Genomic DNA, 14519 nt, shown 5'->3' with positions numbered 1-14519 from the left:
ACTATAGCCACCTAGCTGTCCTAGATTGCTTTTTAAGATCTCTTAAAATATGATATATAGACTTTCTTTTTGTTCACAGATTTCAGGCAGTCCAATCTGTTCTTCTCCATCTGTTTTTCAGGTCAGTTTTGCTTTGAGATATCCTATATTTTCATCTTCATATTACTATTTACTTTACTTCAAGTAAAGTATTTACTTTAAAGTTTTATTTTCAGGTGTTTTGAAGTCATTCCCTTTTCTGGATTTGTGTCTTGAGTGTTCCTGCCACCATAATAGTTCTTTATCATGGGATTATTTTTTTGTTTGCTCCTTCTTTCATATTTCCTGACTTTGGATTTGAGGTTGTGGTCATGCCCTGTGGGCTTTTGGATAAAGGGTCTGGGCTGATCTTGTCTTCTCTTTGATTTTCTGCTGCTTTCCTGGGATCCTGAGTCTTGGGCTCTCTCAGGGACAGCTCAGGATGTGAACCCATATGCTTTGAGTGCTCTGATCCAAGGCAAAAATCTGGTCAGTTAGACAAAAGAGTTGGACTACAATCAAGAATCATCCACCTGGAAAAATTGAATATAATACTTCAAAGGAAAAAAATGGTCATTCAATGAAACAGGAGAATTTCAAACTTTCATAAGGAAATCAGAATTGAACAAAGGATTTGATCTCTAATATTAAGACCCATGAAAAGTCTAAAAAGAGAAAAAGGGAAACATAAACGATTCCATGGAGGTGAGCTTTTTAAGTACCTACATGAAAAGATGATGTTTATAATTCTTAAAAACTGTATCAGTAATAGTACAGCTACAAGGAATACACATAGAAAGTACAGGTATAAGGTGAATTGAAGAGAATGACATTAAAAAATAAAGAAGGAATGAGAAAGAGTACACTGGGTGCAAAAAAAGGAAGAATAGGGTAAATTATTTCACATGAAGAGGCATTAAAAAAATCTATTACAATAGAGGGAAAGATGGGAGAGTGGACAACTGGCATGACTTGAACCTTCCTCCCATCAGTAGTGAATATAGAAATTGATCTCACCACAGAGGAAAGTAAGAGAGGAGGAGATTAAGTAAAGCGGTGGAAGGAGACTGACAAGAGAGGGAAGACCAGAGAAAGTGGCAGACAAAAGTAAAACACTGGCAAAGAGGAGAAAGTGAAAGGAGAGGACATGGGAGGAAATATAGGACGGAGTTAGTAATAACTATAAAAATAGTTAGTAATCAAAAATGGGAATGGGATGAGCTCTCCCATAAAATGGAAGCAGATCACAGAGGGGAGCAAAACCCAGATTTCTACAATATGCTGTTTACAAGAAACACATTTGAAGCAGAGAAAAACAAATAATAAAGGTAAGGAGTTGGAGCAAAGTCTACTATGCTTCAGCTGAAGTTAAAAAATGCAGGATAGGCAATCCTAATCTCAGACAAAGCAACAGTAAAAATAGAATTAAGTAGAAGAAATAAGGAAAGAAACTGCATCTTGTTAAAAGGGACCAAGGACAAAGAATATCAATATTAAATATTCAGGCACCAAATGATATAGCATCCAAATTCTTAAAGGAGAAGTTAAGTGAGTTACAGATTCATGATCAAACAAGATATAAAGAGTATTAACAAAATGTAAAACAGACAATTTTGATTATATTAAATTAAAATTTTTTGCACAGATAAAATCAATGAAATCAAGATTAGAAGGAAAGCAGAAATCTGGAAAACAATATTTATAACAAATATCTCTGATACAGTTCTTATTTATCAAATATATAGAGAACTAAGTCAAATTTATAAGAATAAAGCCAATCCTCAATTGATAAATGGTCAAGAATTTGAAGATGAAGAAATCATCATATGAATAAGTGCTCTAAATCACTTTTGATTAGAAAAATGCAATTAATGTGAGGTTGTCAGAGATAACAGATATAGATATATATACATATATATGTATATATATATATATATATATATATATATATATATATACACTTATATATGTATGGTACAAGATGGTTTATATTAACATCACCTTCCAATTCTGCCTTCCAGACAGTGCCACTACTCTACTGCCACTTTTGACTCTTCCCTTGATATTAAATGTTTACTGAGAGCAGAGCAAAATATTACACCTCAGAAAATATTCATATTCTACTCTCATGAAGCTTTAATCTAAAAGGAGGTTAAGACACAGATAACTATAATACATAAAAATGCTTTAAGTATATTCAAGTTTAGAAAAACACCGTGGTCAAAGAAGTTAAGGTGATCAAGGGAGATTGCATGAAAGAGATAGCATCTAGCTGAGCTTTAAAGAATGTTTAGAAATTCAGCAGGTGAAGAAAGGGAGGGTGAGCATTCCAGACATGAGGAGTATCTGGTACAAAAGCACAGAAGCCTTCAGGGAGGCTCCTGGTTCCTTCCAGGAGCAAAAAATAGACCTGTTTGGCTAGAGAGCTTCAAGCGTGTGTAAAGTCCAAGGAAAGCAAGATGGGGCAGCACCAGAATGGAGAAGGAGGTTGGGTAGGGAAGCTCCGAAATTTACTCCAGAGGTGATAAGGAACCAGTGCAGAATTTTAGTAGAGCCGTGGTGGGTCTTAATAGTAATAGAGGAAAGAGTACTGTAGCAGCGTTGAATAAGAGGTTGGAGGGAAGAAAGAATGAAGAAAAGAAGGCCTGTTAAAATACTAATGCTATAGTACACACATTGGCTGGTCTTAAGGATATATACTAGTGTAGCAATGGTGACTAGAAAAGAAGGGACAGATGTAGATCCCCTCTTCAGTCTTAATCACCTATCTAGCCTTCGTTCCCATCAATCTCCTCTGCCTCCAATGTTGCTGTCATTTTTCTTGGCCCCAGGTGCTTCCTCTTCTGCCACTACAACAGATAGCCTCTTCATCTGCTATCAGCACCATAACCCAACCTGCACCCACATATACACACACATCACCTGGCCACCATAAATTACTATATAAAAAATTACTATATATTACTGTATAAAAGACAGGACCTCTTCAGTGTAGTTTCCCTCTGATGTTCCTTAAAATATGGGAATTACTCTAACTTCTAAGGGTATCAAGTTCCAAAAGTTTCTACCACACTTAAAAAAGCTTCAAGTACAGTCCCAGCAATAAATTCTCCCTGCTTTCTTTAGTCAATCCCAGCTAAGGACATATGGACGAATTACCAGGAGTCTACCAGGGGGTGAATTCTCTGATCAAGTAATCCTATAAAACAACAACAACAAAACACAATCACCCTTAGGGTCTAAAAAAATTGAATTCTGCAATAATGACAGAAAAGTGGTAGAAAAGGTAGGAGAAAATGAAAAGCACCCCACTTTTTAAACCACCTATAAAAGCATTAACTTGGCTACTGATAACTCTAAATGTGAGATTCCTGTCCAGTGGTCAAAGAGATACACTATTAGAAGAAATAAATCAAAACAACCTTGACATTATTACTAAATCAAAGCAGAAGACAAAAGGAAGTTGCAGCTAAATTGTGTTCTCCACGGAGAAGTTTAAAAAAAAGGAAAAGGCAGAACATGTTTTATCCTGCCCAGAGCAACAAGAAATTATTTTATGGGAAACTTGATCATCTCATTTTGTAATGATCAGCAATTATAAAAAGACCACCATAAATATAACTGCAGTCCATGTACCAACATCTGTTGGAGAGGATGAGATGATGAAGCGGTTCTATGAAGAATTTGATTTGATAAAGTAGTTCAAATTAAATCAACATATATTTAATTAATGGATGAATTCAATGCAAAGCTTGGCCTAAGGAAAGACAGCAAAAATATTAGAAAATAAGGTTCAGAAATAAGAAACAAGTAAAAGTTTTTACTAATACATAGAAGTCTCATACACAAGTCTACATATATCTAAATATCAATATTTCTTTCAGGAAGAGAGGAAGCACTAGACATAAAAACACCAAAATAACCTCATGAAAACAAGATATTTTAAAAACAGAAAAAGAAATCATCTCCAAATAAGTCTGTATACAATCAACATTTTATTACAAATATCAAGTACCAAATTATATGGCAGGTACCTGAGACAACTCCAACCTCATCTTTTTTAAGAAGCTATTGATACAAAAAAAATGGTAACTTTTTAGTAGCTTTAAAAGAATCAAAATGAACTATCACTATTTACAAGAAATTCTTAATTAATGTAAATCAATCACCACAGCAAGGAAACCAATAGAGTCTACAAACCACATCAGACAGCAAATATTTGTTCCCTTTGAGAAATCAATATCAGCACTGGCTTGGACAATAAACTCATCTGTAAGATCTTACAGACGAACATGGAAGATCATCTCATAAAAGAAGAAAAGAAACAGGAAAAAAAATAGTTTGTCTAAAGTTTAGAGAGAGAGAGAGAGAGAGAGAGAGAGACTCAATTAAGCCAGATCATCACAAGGACATTTAAGGATGATACTGGTAAAAGGATAAACAAAACAATGGGAAAAAATGCCAACATTTCCATTTTTCTCAACAGCAACAACAAAAATGTAACATTATAACTAACATAACAATCCCTAATGGGGCAGAAGAAAAAAAAAACAGGTACTGATGAGAACATCTGGACTATGTATACCCAGAAGAAGTCTAAATAAGAACATAATTTTGAGAATCTATTTTCAAAATATCAGAAAAAAGGAAGAATATTTTAGACTTAGAAAAAATTATATACTCTTATTACCTCTTCCTTCTATATCCCCAACAACTGAGAAAATGTCAATATATTACCAACTCACACACTGGCTTTCCCATCTCTATAAAAGGATGATTTATCTGAAATTAACTTACACGTACGTAGACAGTATCCCTGGAGTCAGGAGGACCTGAGTCCATATTCGGCCTCAGACACTCCATACTTACTAGCTGTGTGACCTTGGGCAAGTCACTTAACTCCATTGCCTCACAAATACAAAACAAAACAAAAAAGTTGATTCCATAAAGCAATTCTTGCCTCCCCTCAAACAAGGTAGTAAACGACAAGGCTGACATCAAAATCACCCAAAAAATCATCCTTTCAGAATGAAACAGAAACAGCTCTGTCAGCAATGCTTTGGCTAATCTCAAGTAAGATTTGACCAGGAAGACACATGCTTGTCAAAGGTCTTGCCTCCATCAGGAAGGATAGCCAGCACAAATCCAAAATGGAAGTGGGATTCTCTATAGAGAGTGAGGCCTTTCACGTGTATGCAACACCATCCTGAATGCTAAAGTCCCTCTTGTTCCATACAGAAGGATGATTTATCTGAAGAACCTGCCTGCCTCTCCAAGATCCTGAGATAGTCTTCTCTCTCCGATTCTTCTCTTTCAGGTCTGCATGGGATTCCTCCTTGAAGCCCAGAGACTGAACCAAAGGAAAGAATACTGGCCTCAAAGTTCTAGTTTTCTCAAGCACACTTTCAAATCAGGAATGCTTACATTCAAGCTTCCCTATTTCAACATCCAGGGCCTTGTTACAGAATAATCTGTTCATTAATTTTTCAAATCTCTATTCTCAGAAGTTGCCCAAGTATAAAGAGAAGCATAGGTTTAAATTCTTGGCTTAAATTTCAGGTTGGAACCCCCAACCCTCTAATGGTAAAAGCAAATTTTCAAGCAAAAGGACTCTTTCATTTTCTATTTCCCCTTGGGTAGTCTATATAGTCATGCTTTCTAGTTTTTCCTCATGAAGGAATAACTTGGAAATAACAAGTGAACAGAGACTAAGTGCTTCTTCATACCTATGCTGTCTCAAAGGCACCATTGAAAAACAATAACTTAATGAAATGTAAGCAAGGATGAGCTACAAAGGTGAAAAATTGGCCTCCTACCTTTTCCAAAATGAACTTGTTTAAATATGGCATATAGCCCTGATTCGAGACGGGTCCCTCATCATCATCCCGAAAGTGCTCCTCCAGGGCCACGGGGTCATGCGGAACCTTCAGCACCGTGCAGAGATTGTGAGACAATACCTACAAGGACAAAGGTCTGTGAGACAACACACCAGGAACAGTCATTTACAGTAGCATCCCACCACTGCCACCTCTCCCCAGGAGCTCCTTTTCCTGGGATATCACGTAAAACAAATGGAAAGGAACCACTAGCATCTCTTTGGCACCTGCCCCTGGCAACCCTGCTGCTCTCTCACAAACAGACCTGCCTTGGGAAGGAGAAAGGCAGAGAATGGATGGATGCTGAGAACCACAGAAAGCTCTGGAGTCCACTCTCAGTTCTGTCATTAACTAGCTCTGAGACCCTGCACATAGCATTTCATTGATTCGAGCCTTTGTTTTTCATCTATAAAATGGGAAGGGGCAAATTCATCTCATCACAGATCTCTTCCATCTCTAAAATTATATGTCTTTACTTCAATTCAACTCAATTTGACAAGCATCTCTTAAATGCCTTTAACTTGCAAGCCTGTCCTTTATACCAAAATCACAACTCAGAGTCTAAACAAAAATAAAAGAAATAAGTTGTATACCCAGAAAGGAATGGGTAAAAAGTGCAAAAGGTACATGAAAACTGATAGTTTTTGAAAAGTAAAAAAAAAATCCCCAAGCATTTATCTCTGTTGTTATTTTAAAAATTCAGCATGCCTAAAACAATTTGTAGAAAAATTATTTTATGTGACTCTGAACCTGGTCATGAGGCCATCAGCAAGCATGCTGGGGCATCAAGCTGAGTTCATTGAATTGGTTTGACCTTCCTTCACCTCTCAGACATTTGCTAGTTTGATGACCCTGAGATTGTCAACCTGGCCTCATACATAAATGAAAAAGGTTGAACTCTTACTGTCTCAGGTCCCTTCTAACTCTAGATCTATGATCCTATAAATCAAAACAAGGAAATCTTTAAATCACATGCACATCTTTGAATACATTTGACAAATTAATTCTAAATCTTCCTGCTGAGACGGCCAAACTTAGCTTAAAGTTCACCTCCCTTCTGAAAACAAAAGTAACAACTGACACTAAGGAGGTAGCTTTCCTTGCCAAGAGGGGAACTTTCCTTTTCCTCAGAATTTTTGGTAAGGGTTTGCGTTTAATATCTTTATTTTTTATCTATGAAGAGAAGGACGTGTGCAAATTCCCCCCCTCTGCCTTTGTGTTTTTTTTTACAGGGTATAAAAAAGAACCTCTCCCTGGGAGTCTTTCCTACATGCTCAAATGGTTTTAAGGAAGTAGGCAAAGTAAAGGAAGTAAATACAAAAGAAATTCTAAAAGCAGTCATGAAAAGTTATCAAAACCAAGCAAAGAACTGTGCTTCTTAAGAAATTCTCTTATTTGCCAGTAATGGAATTAAAAACAAGGAGCCACTTCTTTTTTTTTAGGTTGTTTTTTTTTTTTGCAAGGCAAATGGGGTTAAGCGGCTTGCCCAAGGCCACACAGCTAGGTAATTATTAAGTGTCTGAGACGGGATTTGAACCCAGGTCCTTCTGACTCCAGGGCTGGTACTTTATCCACTGCGCCACCTAGCTGCCCCAAGGAGCCACTTCTAAGGAAAACTCAAGCTTAAAGTCTGCAAAAGCATCTCCAGTTCTCCTTGCCCCAAGCCTATTTAATGTAAAAACTAAGAACTAGAGACTCAGACTGAGCTCTGGTTCACAGATAATTCTAAGTTTCCCCATTCAAAAATGTTTGGGACTTTACCCAACTCGCTATATTTATCCAATAAAAAGAAACTCTGTGTGTGCGTGTGCGTGTGTAAATGGAGAAGTAATGAAAGCATAAATAAGGAAGACAAGAAGAAATCTGTGAAGAGAAGGAAAAACCAAAGTTGTATCCTATACCTTAGAAATCATTATTCTTCATTACACTTAAAAAGAACACAAACCACCCAAAAGGGTTTTTTTTTTCAATTAAGCATTATAATGACCAGACCACAAGTACTCTAAATAACATTATCTTAATGGTTTACAAAGCACTTTCTATACATTCTGAAGTTGGATCCTTCCTGATAGGAGGGACAGGCAGAGATTATTACTGCTATTTTACACAGGGGAGAAATCAGCTTAGACAAGAGAAGAATCTGACTCAAGGTCTTACACACAGCTAGTCCAAGTAGACCTGGAACCACCATCTATGCCTCCGAACCCTAATCACTCCTCACCAAAGAACAATGTCCAAGTCAAGCCCATATTACCAAACATCACATGGGCCCCATGACTCCAGTATGATTAATTATATTCTGCTTCACTTGCAATTACTAATGGATTCTTTTGTACTTGGAATGATGCACAGTCCTTCCTATAAAAGGAAGAAAATGATAGCCTTTTTAGAAGTAAATAGTAACCAATCTGCATAGATTTCCCCATAGTTTCTCTTTTACTTAATAACATTTAATTGGCAGCATAATAATGAACCCAGTCTGGGGCATTAACAGGGTCAGCTTACCTGGTTTATTTAAAAAATGATGCTCTAACCAGCAGAACTTCCTGGTAGCTGCTTTACTTAAAGCCACAAGTCTTAAGAGGAAAACTGCTGTTGAGCTTAGCAGCTGCAACCTCACTTTATAGAAGGGGTAAAGGCCAAAGATTCTTGATTTAAAAGAAAAAAACTGACCATATCTTTAATCAGGATGTTTGACAGTTCTCTTTTCAAAAAAAGCTGAATCTCTACAACAAACTTGCCTTCCATAAAATGCATTAAGTGATCATACAACTTTGAAGCATTTTTCTGCTTTCCTATTATCAAAATATTGAATTATTGCTACCACATTAAAAGATCTATTTTTATGTAAGAAACCCATCTCTACAATTCATCTGTTGAATTCTGCTGTGGCTTCTAATTAGTAATATAAATCCCTTTCTCACAGCCTCTTAGCCTCTGACTCTTCTAGGTTTGCTTTTCATCCTATAGGCATTTCAAGTAAAAGCTATCATGAAAATAAAAGCAAGACTTGCAAATAGATTAAATGAACAGGCAATTCTCAAAGGAAGCTACCAAGCTATCAACAACCTTATGAAAAAAATAAATTACTAAGTAGAGAAATGCACATTAAAAAGACTATTAGAATATAACCGATTGGGGGGGGCTAGGTGGTGCAGTGGATAAAGCACCAGCCCTGGAGTCAGGAGTACCTGGGCTCAAATCCAGTCTCAAACACTTAATAATTACCTAGCTGTGTGGCCTTGGGCAAGCCACTTAACCCCATTTGCCTTGCAAAAACCTAAAAAGAAAAAAGAAAAAAAAAGAATATAACCCAATTATCAGATTGCCAAAGATGACAAAAGGAAAGTGACAATTGCTGAAGGAAGACACACACGTTAAAATACTATTGGAGGATATAAGAAATGGTCTAGCTCTAGAAAACAATTTGGAACTATGAGCAAAAAGTCACTAAACTGTTTGTCACCTTTAACCTAGCGATACAACTAGTAACTCTGTAACTGGAGATCAACAAAAATGGAAAAGGATCTATATGTAGAAAAACATTTATAACAGGTGTTGGAGGGTGGCAAAGAATCTGAAACTCAAAAGAATGTTCACACTTTGGAAAATGGCTTAAGAAATAATGCTTTAAAAAGTATAATGGACAGGGGAGGCTAGGTGGCATAGTGGATAAAGCACCGGCCTTGGTGTCAGGAGTACCTGGGTTCAAATCTGGCCTCAGACGCTTAATAATTACCTAATTGTGTGGCCTTGGGCAAGCCACTTAACCCCATTTGCCTTGCAAAAAAACTAAAAAAAAAAAAAAGTATAATGAACACTGCTATAAAGAAGTGACAAAAGGGAGAATTCTGGGAAGACTTGTGCAGTAAGTCTGGGAAGTAATGCAGTAAGGTGAACAGAATCAAGAGTATAATTTACAGAACCCCCAAAAAGAGAACAATTTTTAAAGACTTAAGAATTCTGATCAATGTAAAGTTAAATTACAATTCCAAAGGATCTATAAAGATGTATGCTACCTACCTCCAGGTAGAGATATGATAGACTCAAGGTGTAGAATGAAACATACATTATTGGGTACACAAAAAGTATGAATTTGTTTTGTTTAAATATACTTGTTCCAACTGTACACCCTATCAGCAAACATGGGGGTGATGTTCAACCTTGATGGACTTGCTCATTCCATCAGTGCAACAACCAGGGACAATTCTGGACTGTCTGCAATGGAGAATACCATCTGTATCCAGAGAAAGAGCTGTGGAGTTTGAACAAATTTCAAGGACTATTCCCTTTAATTTAGGAAAAAAAACAGATATATTATTGTCTGGTCTTGTTATCTCTTATATTTTTTGTTTCTTCCTTAAGGATGTGATTTCTCTCTCATCGCACTCAATTTGAATCAATGTACAACATGGAACAAAATAAAGACTGACAGATTGCTTTCATGGGGGAGGGAAGTAAGATTGGGAGAAAAATTGTGAAATTCAAAACTCAAATAAAATCTTTAAAAATTAAAAATAAATAAATATGCTTGCTACAGGGATTGTGGTGTTTTGTTTTGGTTTGTTTTTTTGCCCGGGGGGGGGGGGGGGAGGAGATTTCAGGGAAGGAAAGAAAACTGCCCAAAAAAGGGAGGAGGAGGTGACTGAAGCAATTTATTTTTAATGTACAGAAGAGAGAAAATGCAGAAGTAAAGACATAGAAGACCTGCTGTGAAAGTAGCAGGTTGAATAAATGATGTACTTTTTATAAAACAAGTTGAATGTATTTAAAATACCACAGTTTCATACATAATCCTTTTTTTCCTTTTCTGTTTTTATAGTATTTGTTCATTTCAGAATTCAAAAATAATTTTTAAAAAGTTTTCATGAAAATGAAATCAAGATATGTGTACTACATCTACTGGCTCAATATAGTAAAAATAATAATCTCAAATATACATTTCCATACCAATCAAAATGACAGGTCTTCACAGAACCAGATACAATCCTAACAAAATCTATATGCAAATTGCAAAAGCACTAACAAAAATATATGACACCAAAAGTCATTCCCCAATAAATAAATGGTGAAAAGATATGAACAAACAGTTCTCAAAAGAAGAATCATAAATTATTAATAACCATATAAAGGAGTATTCCAAATCGCTAACAAGAAAAAAACTGATGAATCAAAAGAATTCATAAGTTTTAGCTCACATCCAGGAAACTAGCTAAGAGGATAAAAGAATTGTCAGTGCTAGGGGAGCTACAAGAAGACATGATGCATACAATTGGTCAAACTACCATAGAAATTGGAATTATTTAAATAAAGTGACCAAAATATCCTTTGATCCAAATACACTATTACGATGTATGTAAACCTAAGGTCAAAAAGTAAAAAAAAGAAAAAGACTCCACTTACATCAAAATATTTATAATAGTATATTTTATAGTAGTAAAGAACTGGAAACATAGCAGATACCTATTGGTTGGGGAATGATTAAGCAAATTATAATATAGGAATGCAATGGAATACACCTGTATTTAAAAAAAAATCAACACAGTGAATCATGGGAAAACTTATATGGACTAATGCAAAGTAAAATAGGTAGAACTAGGAAAATAATATATATAATAACTATGCTGAGAGGCAGTGTGGTACTAAAGAGTTCTGGATTTGGAATCAAGGAACCTAGGTTTCATTCCTGGTTCTGCCATTTTACTCTCTGTGTGACCTTAAGCAAATCCCTTAATCTCATCTGTAAATGAGAGGGTTTGACTGGATATGCTCTAAGTCCCTTGTAACTCTAAATCTATAATCCTATGATCAAGTGTAAATGGAAACAACAAAATAGCCAAGAATGAATGTTGTAAAAAATAATCTAACTATCCCCTCCCCCCAAAAAAAGAAATATGAAAAAGTGCCTTCTCCTCTTTCTTCTGGGGACCTGGAGGAGAGGAAAAGGAGATACAGAACAAGACACTGTGGGCCTGTATATAATGCCAGTTTGGGGATTTTTAAATACATTGGTTACTTTTACTAAACTGTTTCTTTTCTTCTTTATTCTTTCTTATAGGTATGGTTGTTTAAGAGAGATAGGGGAAGGATACATTGAAAAATGTAGGTGAAATAAAAACAAAAGAAATCAATCCAATATTTTTAATGGACAAAAACACCAAGTAGTTATATAAGAGGAAAGAGAATTTGCATATCCAGATTTTAAAACACATTATAAAATTATTATTATAATCAAAATTACCTAATCCTGGGGAAGAAGTAGGAAAGTAAATCAATGGACTAAAGCAGAGATTTCAAGACACTGTACCAAATAAATGTAAAAAGATGAGTGTCAAACAAGCTTATAGAAAATAAAACTGGAGAATGGGTTTACCATTTAATAAATGTAATTAGAAAGCTGCTTAGCCATAAAATAGGATAAACAGTCAAATCTCTTATCATATTCCAAAATGTACTGCAGCTGAATCAAATCCATTTTTAAACTAATTACAAAGATATGGAAGAAAATAGAATATTTAATTCAATTGTATATCACAAAATTATATACATTATGCAAAATGAGGGAAAATTGAGACACACTGTGTTTGATAAAATAAAAATAATTTTTGTACAATACTCAAAAAAAAGAAACTAGAAAAATGCAGAATTAACAAAACAGACTAAAAGCTTGATATTTACAATTTATAAGGAACTATTTTAAAAATGTCCAAAGCTAACACCCAGTCCCCAGTGGGCAAGGAATATGAACCATTTTCAAAAGACCATACAAATGCTGTAAAAATCACTTAAAAAATATTCAATGTCATTAATATCCAAAGAATTAAAAACTTTGAGTTAATAGCCAATCCATCAGTAAGAATTATGAACCTACTATGTGCTAGTGAGGCTACAGAGAAAAGTAAAAGACAATCCTAACTCTCAAGGAGCTAACAGACTAATGGGGAAGACAACACGAAAACAACTTTGTACAGACAAAAAGGATAAAATGAAGATAATCAAAAGAGGTAAACTAGTCAGAGGGATCAGGAAAGGCTTCTAGTACTTGAGACTTGAAACTTGAGGCAGAAAGACAAAGAAGTAGCTAATGCAAATAGTCCGATTTGAAGTGATGAGGGATGATAGGCAACATCAAAGGTTACAGAGAAGTCAAGAAGGATGAGATTTGAGAAAGGGTCATTAGATTTGGCAATCAAAATATCACTAGTAACTTTATTTTTTTTTTAGATTTTTGCAAGGCAAATGGGGTTAAGTAGCTTGCCCAAGGCCACACAGCTAAGTAATTATTGTCTGAGACCGGATTTGAACCCGGGTACTCCTGACTCCAAGGCTGGTGCTTTATCCACTGCCACCTAGCCGCCCCCACTAGTAACTTTAAAAAGAAAAGTTTCATTTAATGAAGAGCAGAAAAGCCAAATTTTCAAGAGTTAAGAATAAAATGAAAGGAAAGTAAATGAATTCTTCTATTATAAATAACCTTCTCATAACTATTAAATTGAAAACAATAATTGAAAGCAATAACAATGCCCACAGGAGAATACAGTGAAAAATTCAAAAAAACTTATGCAAGTCTTTTTGGAAAGTAATTTAGCTGACAGAAAATGATTATAAAATTGCAAAAATAATAGCACTCTATTACAGATTCCAGAGGAAAGAGGGAAGAGGCAGAAGGTGTACTTATCTAGAAATGACTATGAAATAAAAACAAAATACAGTAATAAATCACAAGTGAAATGCTTTAATAAACGAACATAAGCTTTACCACTGTATATGGAAATATACCTGGAAAGCATAACACACAATACACACAGGGATCCACCCAAGGCTATTTATGGCATTCTGATTTGCTACTGTAAAAAAAACCTATAGCAATAAATTTTGGAATGTCCATATTTCAAATACTATGATGCAGATTGATAAATATAAGGCAAAAAAAAATCCAGAAAGATCTTTATGAAGCCATGAGTTTAAAAAGTAGAAGCAGAAGGTCTCTCAAAGTGCTCATTCTCACAGAAACATAAGGGAAGAGAAATTAAGGCACAAACCTTGCTGAGAGAGCCACAAGAGCTACAAAGGAAGTAGCTCACAAGTTGTAAGGGACTTTTTATGTGCTGAAATGCATTTATTCAGATATAAAAAGATGTAAAATGAAATGGTTTTTAATTGATGCTGGTCAGGACAGAGTGCCAGTCTCAAAGCAAGGAAGATATAGGGTCAAACAGTTCGACCTCTGACTGGCATGGGTTGTGTGACCCCTAAAGCAAACCATTTAACTTCATTATAAGTACTTCTAAGTTGCAAAGAAGACACTAACTTAAATTGGCAAAGGGAACTTACTCTCTTAGGAGTTCCTATACCAAGGAAATCACAGGTCCTGGCCTTTCTTTGCCATAAAAACCTGAGCCCTGAACAGCATTATTTCAATATAGCTGAGTGTTTGAGTTTCTGATGTTAAAGCCTTCCAGAAAGTGTTTCAAAAATAACAAAGTCAAACAATTCCTCCTTTTCAAAATGTTAAAATTCCATGGGCTTGAAGGGGCTAAGATATTTCACATAAGAGTCGAGAAAAAGCTTTTACAATAGAGTGGAATGGGGGAAGGCAAGGGGGAATGAGTGAGCCTTCATTCT

General features: G+C 35.4%; 1 protein-coding gene across 3 annotated transcripts in view; it reads right to left on the bottom strand.

The window, feature by feature from the left end:
- Positions 1 to 14519, bottom strand: part of SWAP70 (switching B cell complex subunit SWAP70) — a 73266-nt gene that overhangs the window by 45981 nt on the left and 12766 nt on the right. For all 3 annotated transcript variants that reach the window (XM_074230287.1, XM_074230288.1, XM_074230289.1), the window contains exon 2: positions 5835 to 5975. In XM_074230287.1, the coding sequence (XP_074086388.1) occupies positions 5835 to 5975 (141 nt within the window). The remainder of the gene's footprint in view (positions 1 to 5834; positions 5976 to 14519) is intronic.

The sequence above is a fragment of the Macrotis lagotis genome, chromosome 3 (genome assembly GCF_037893015.1).
Source record: "Macrotis lagotis isolate mMagLag1 chromosome 3, bilby.v1.9.chrom.fasta, whole genome shotgun sequence".
NCBI classification, from domain to species: domain Eukaryota; kingdom Metazoa; phylum Chordata; class Mammalia; order Peramelemorphia; family Peramelidae; genus Macrotis; species Macrotis lagotis.
This window is presented reverse-complemented; position numbering and strand designations above follow the sequence as displayed.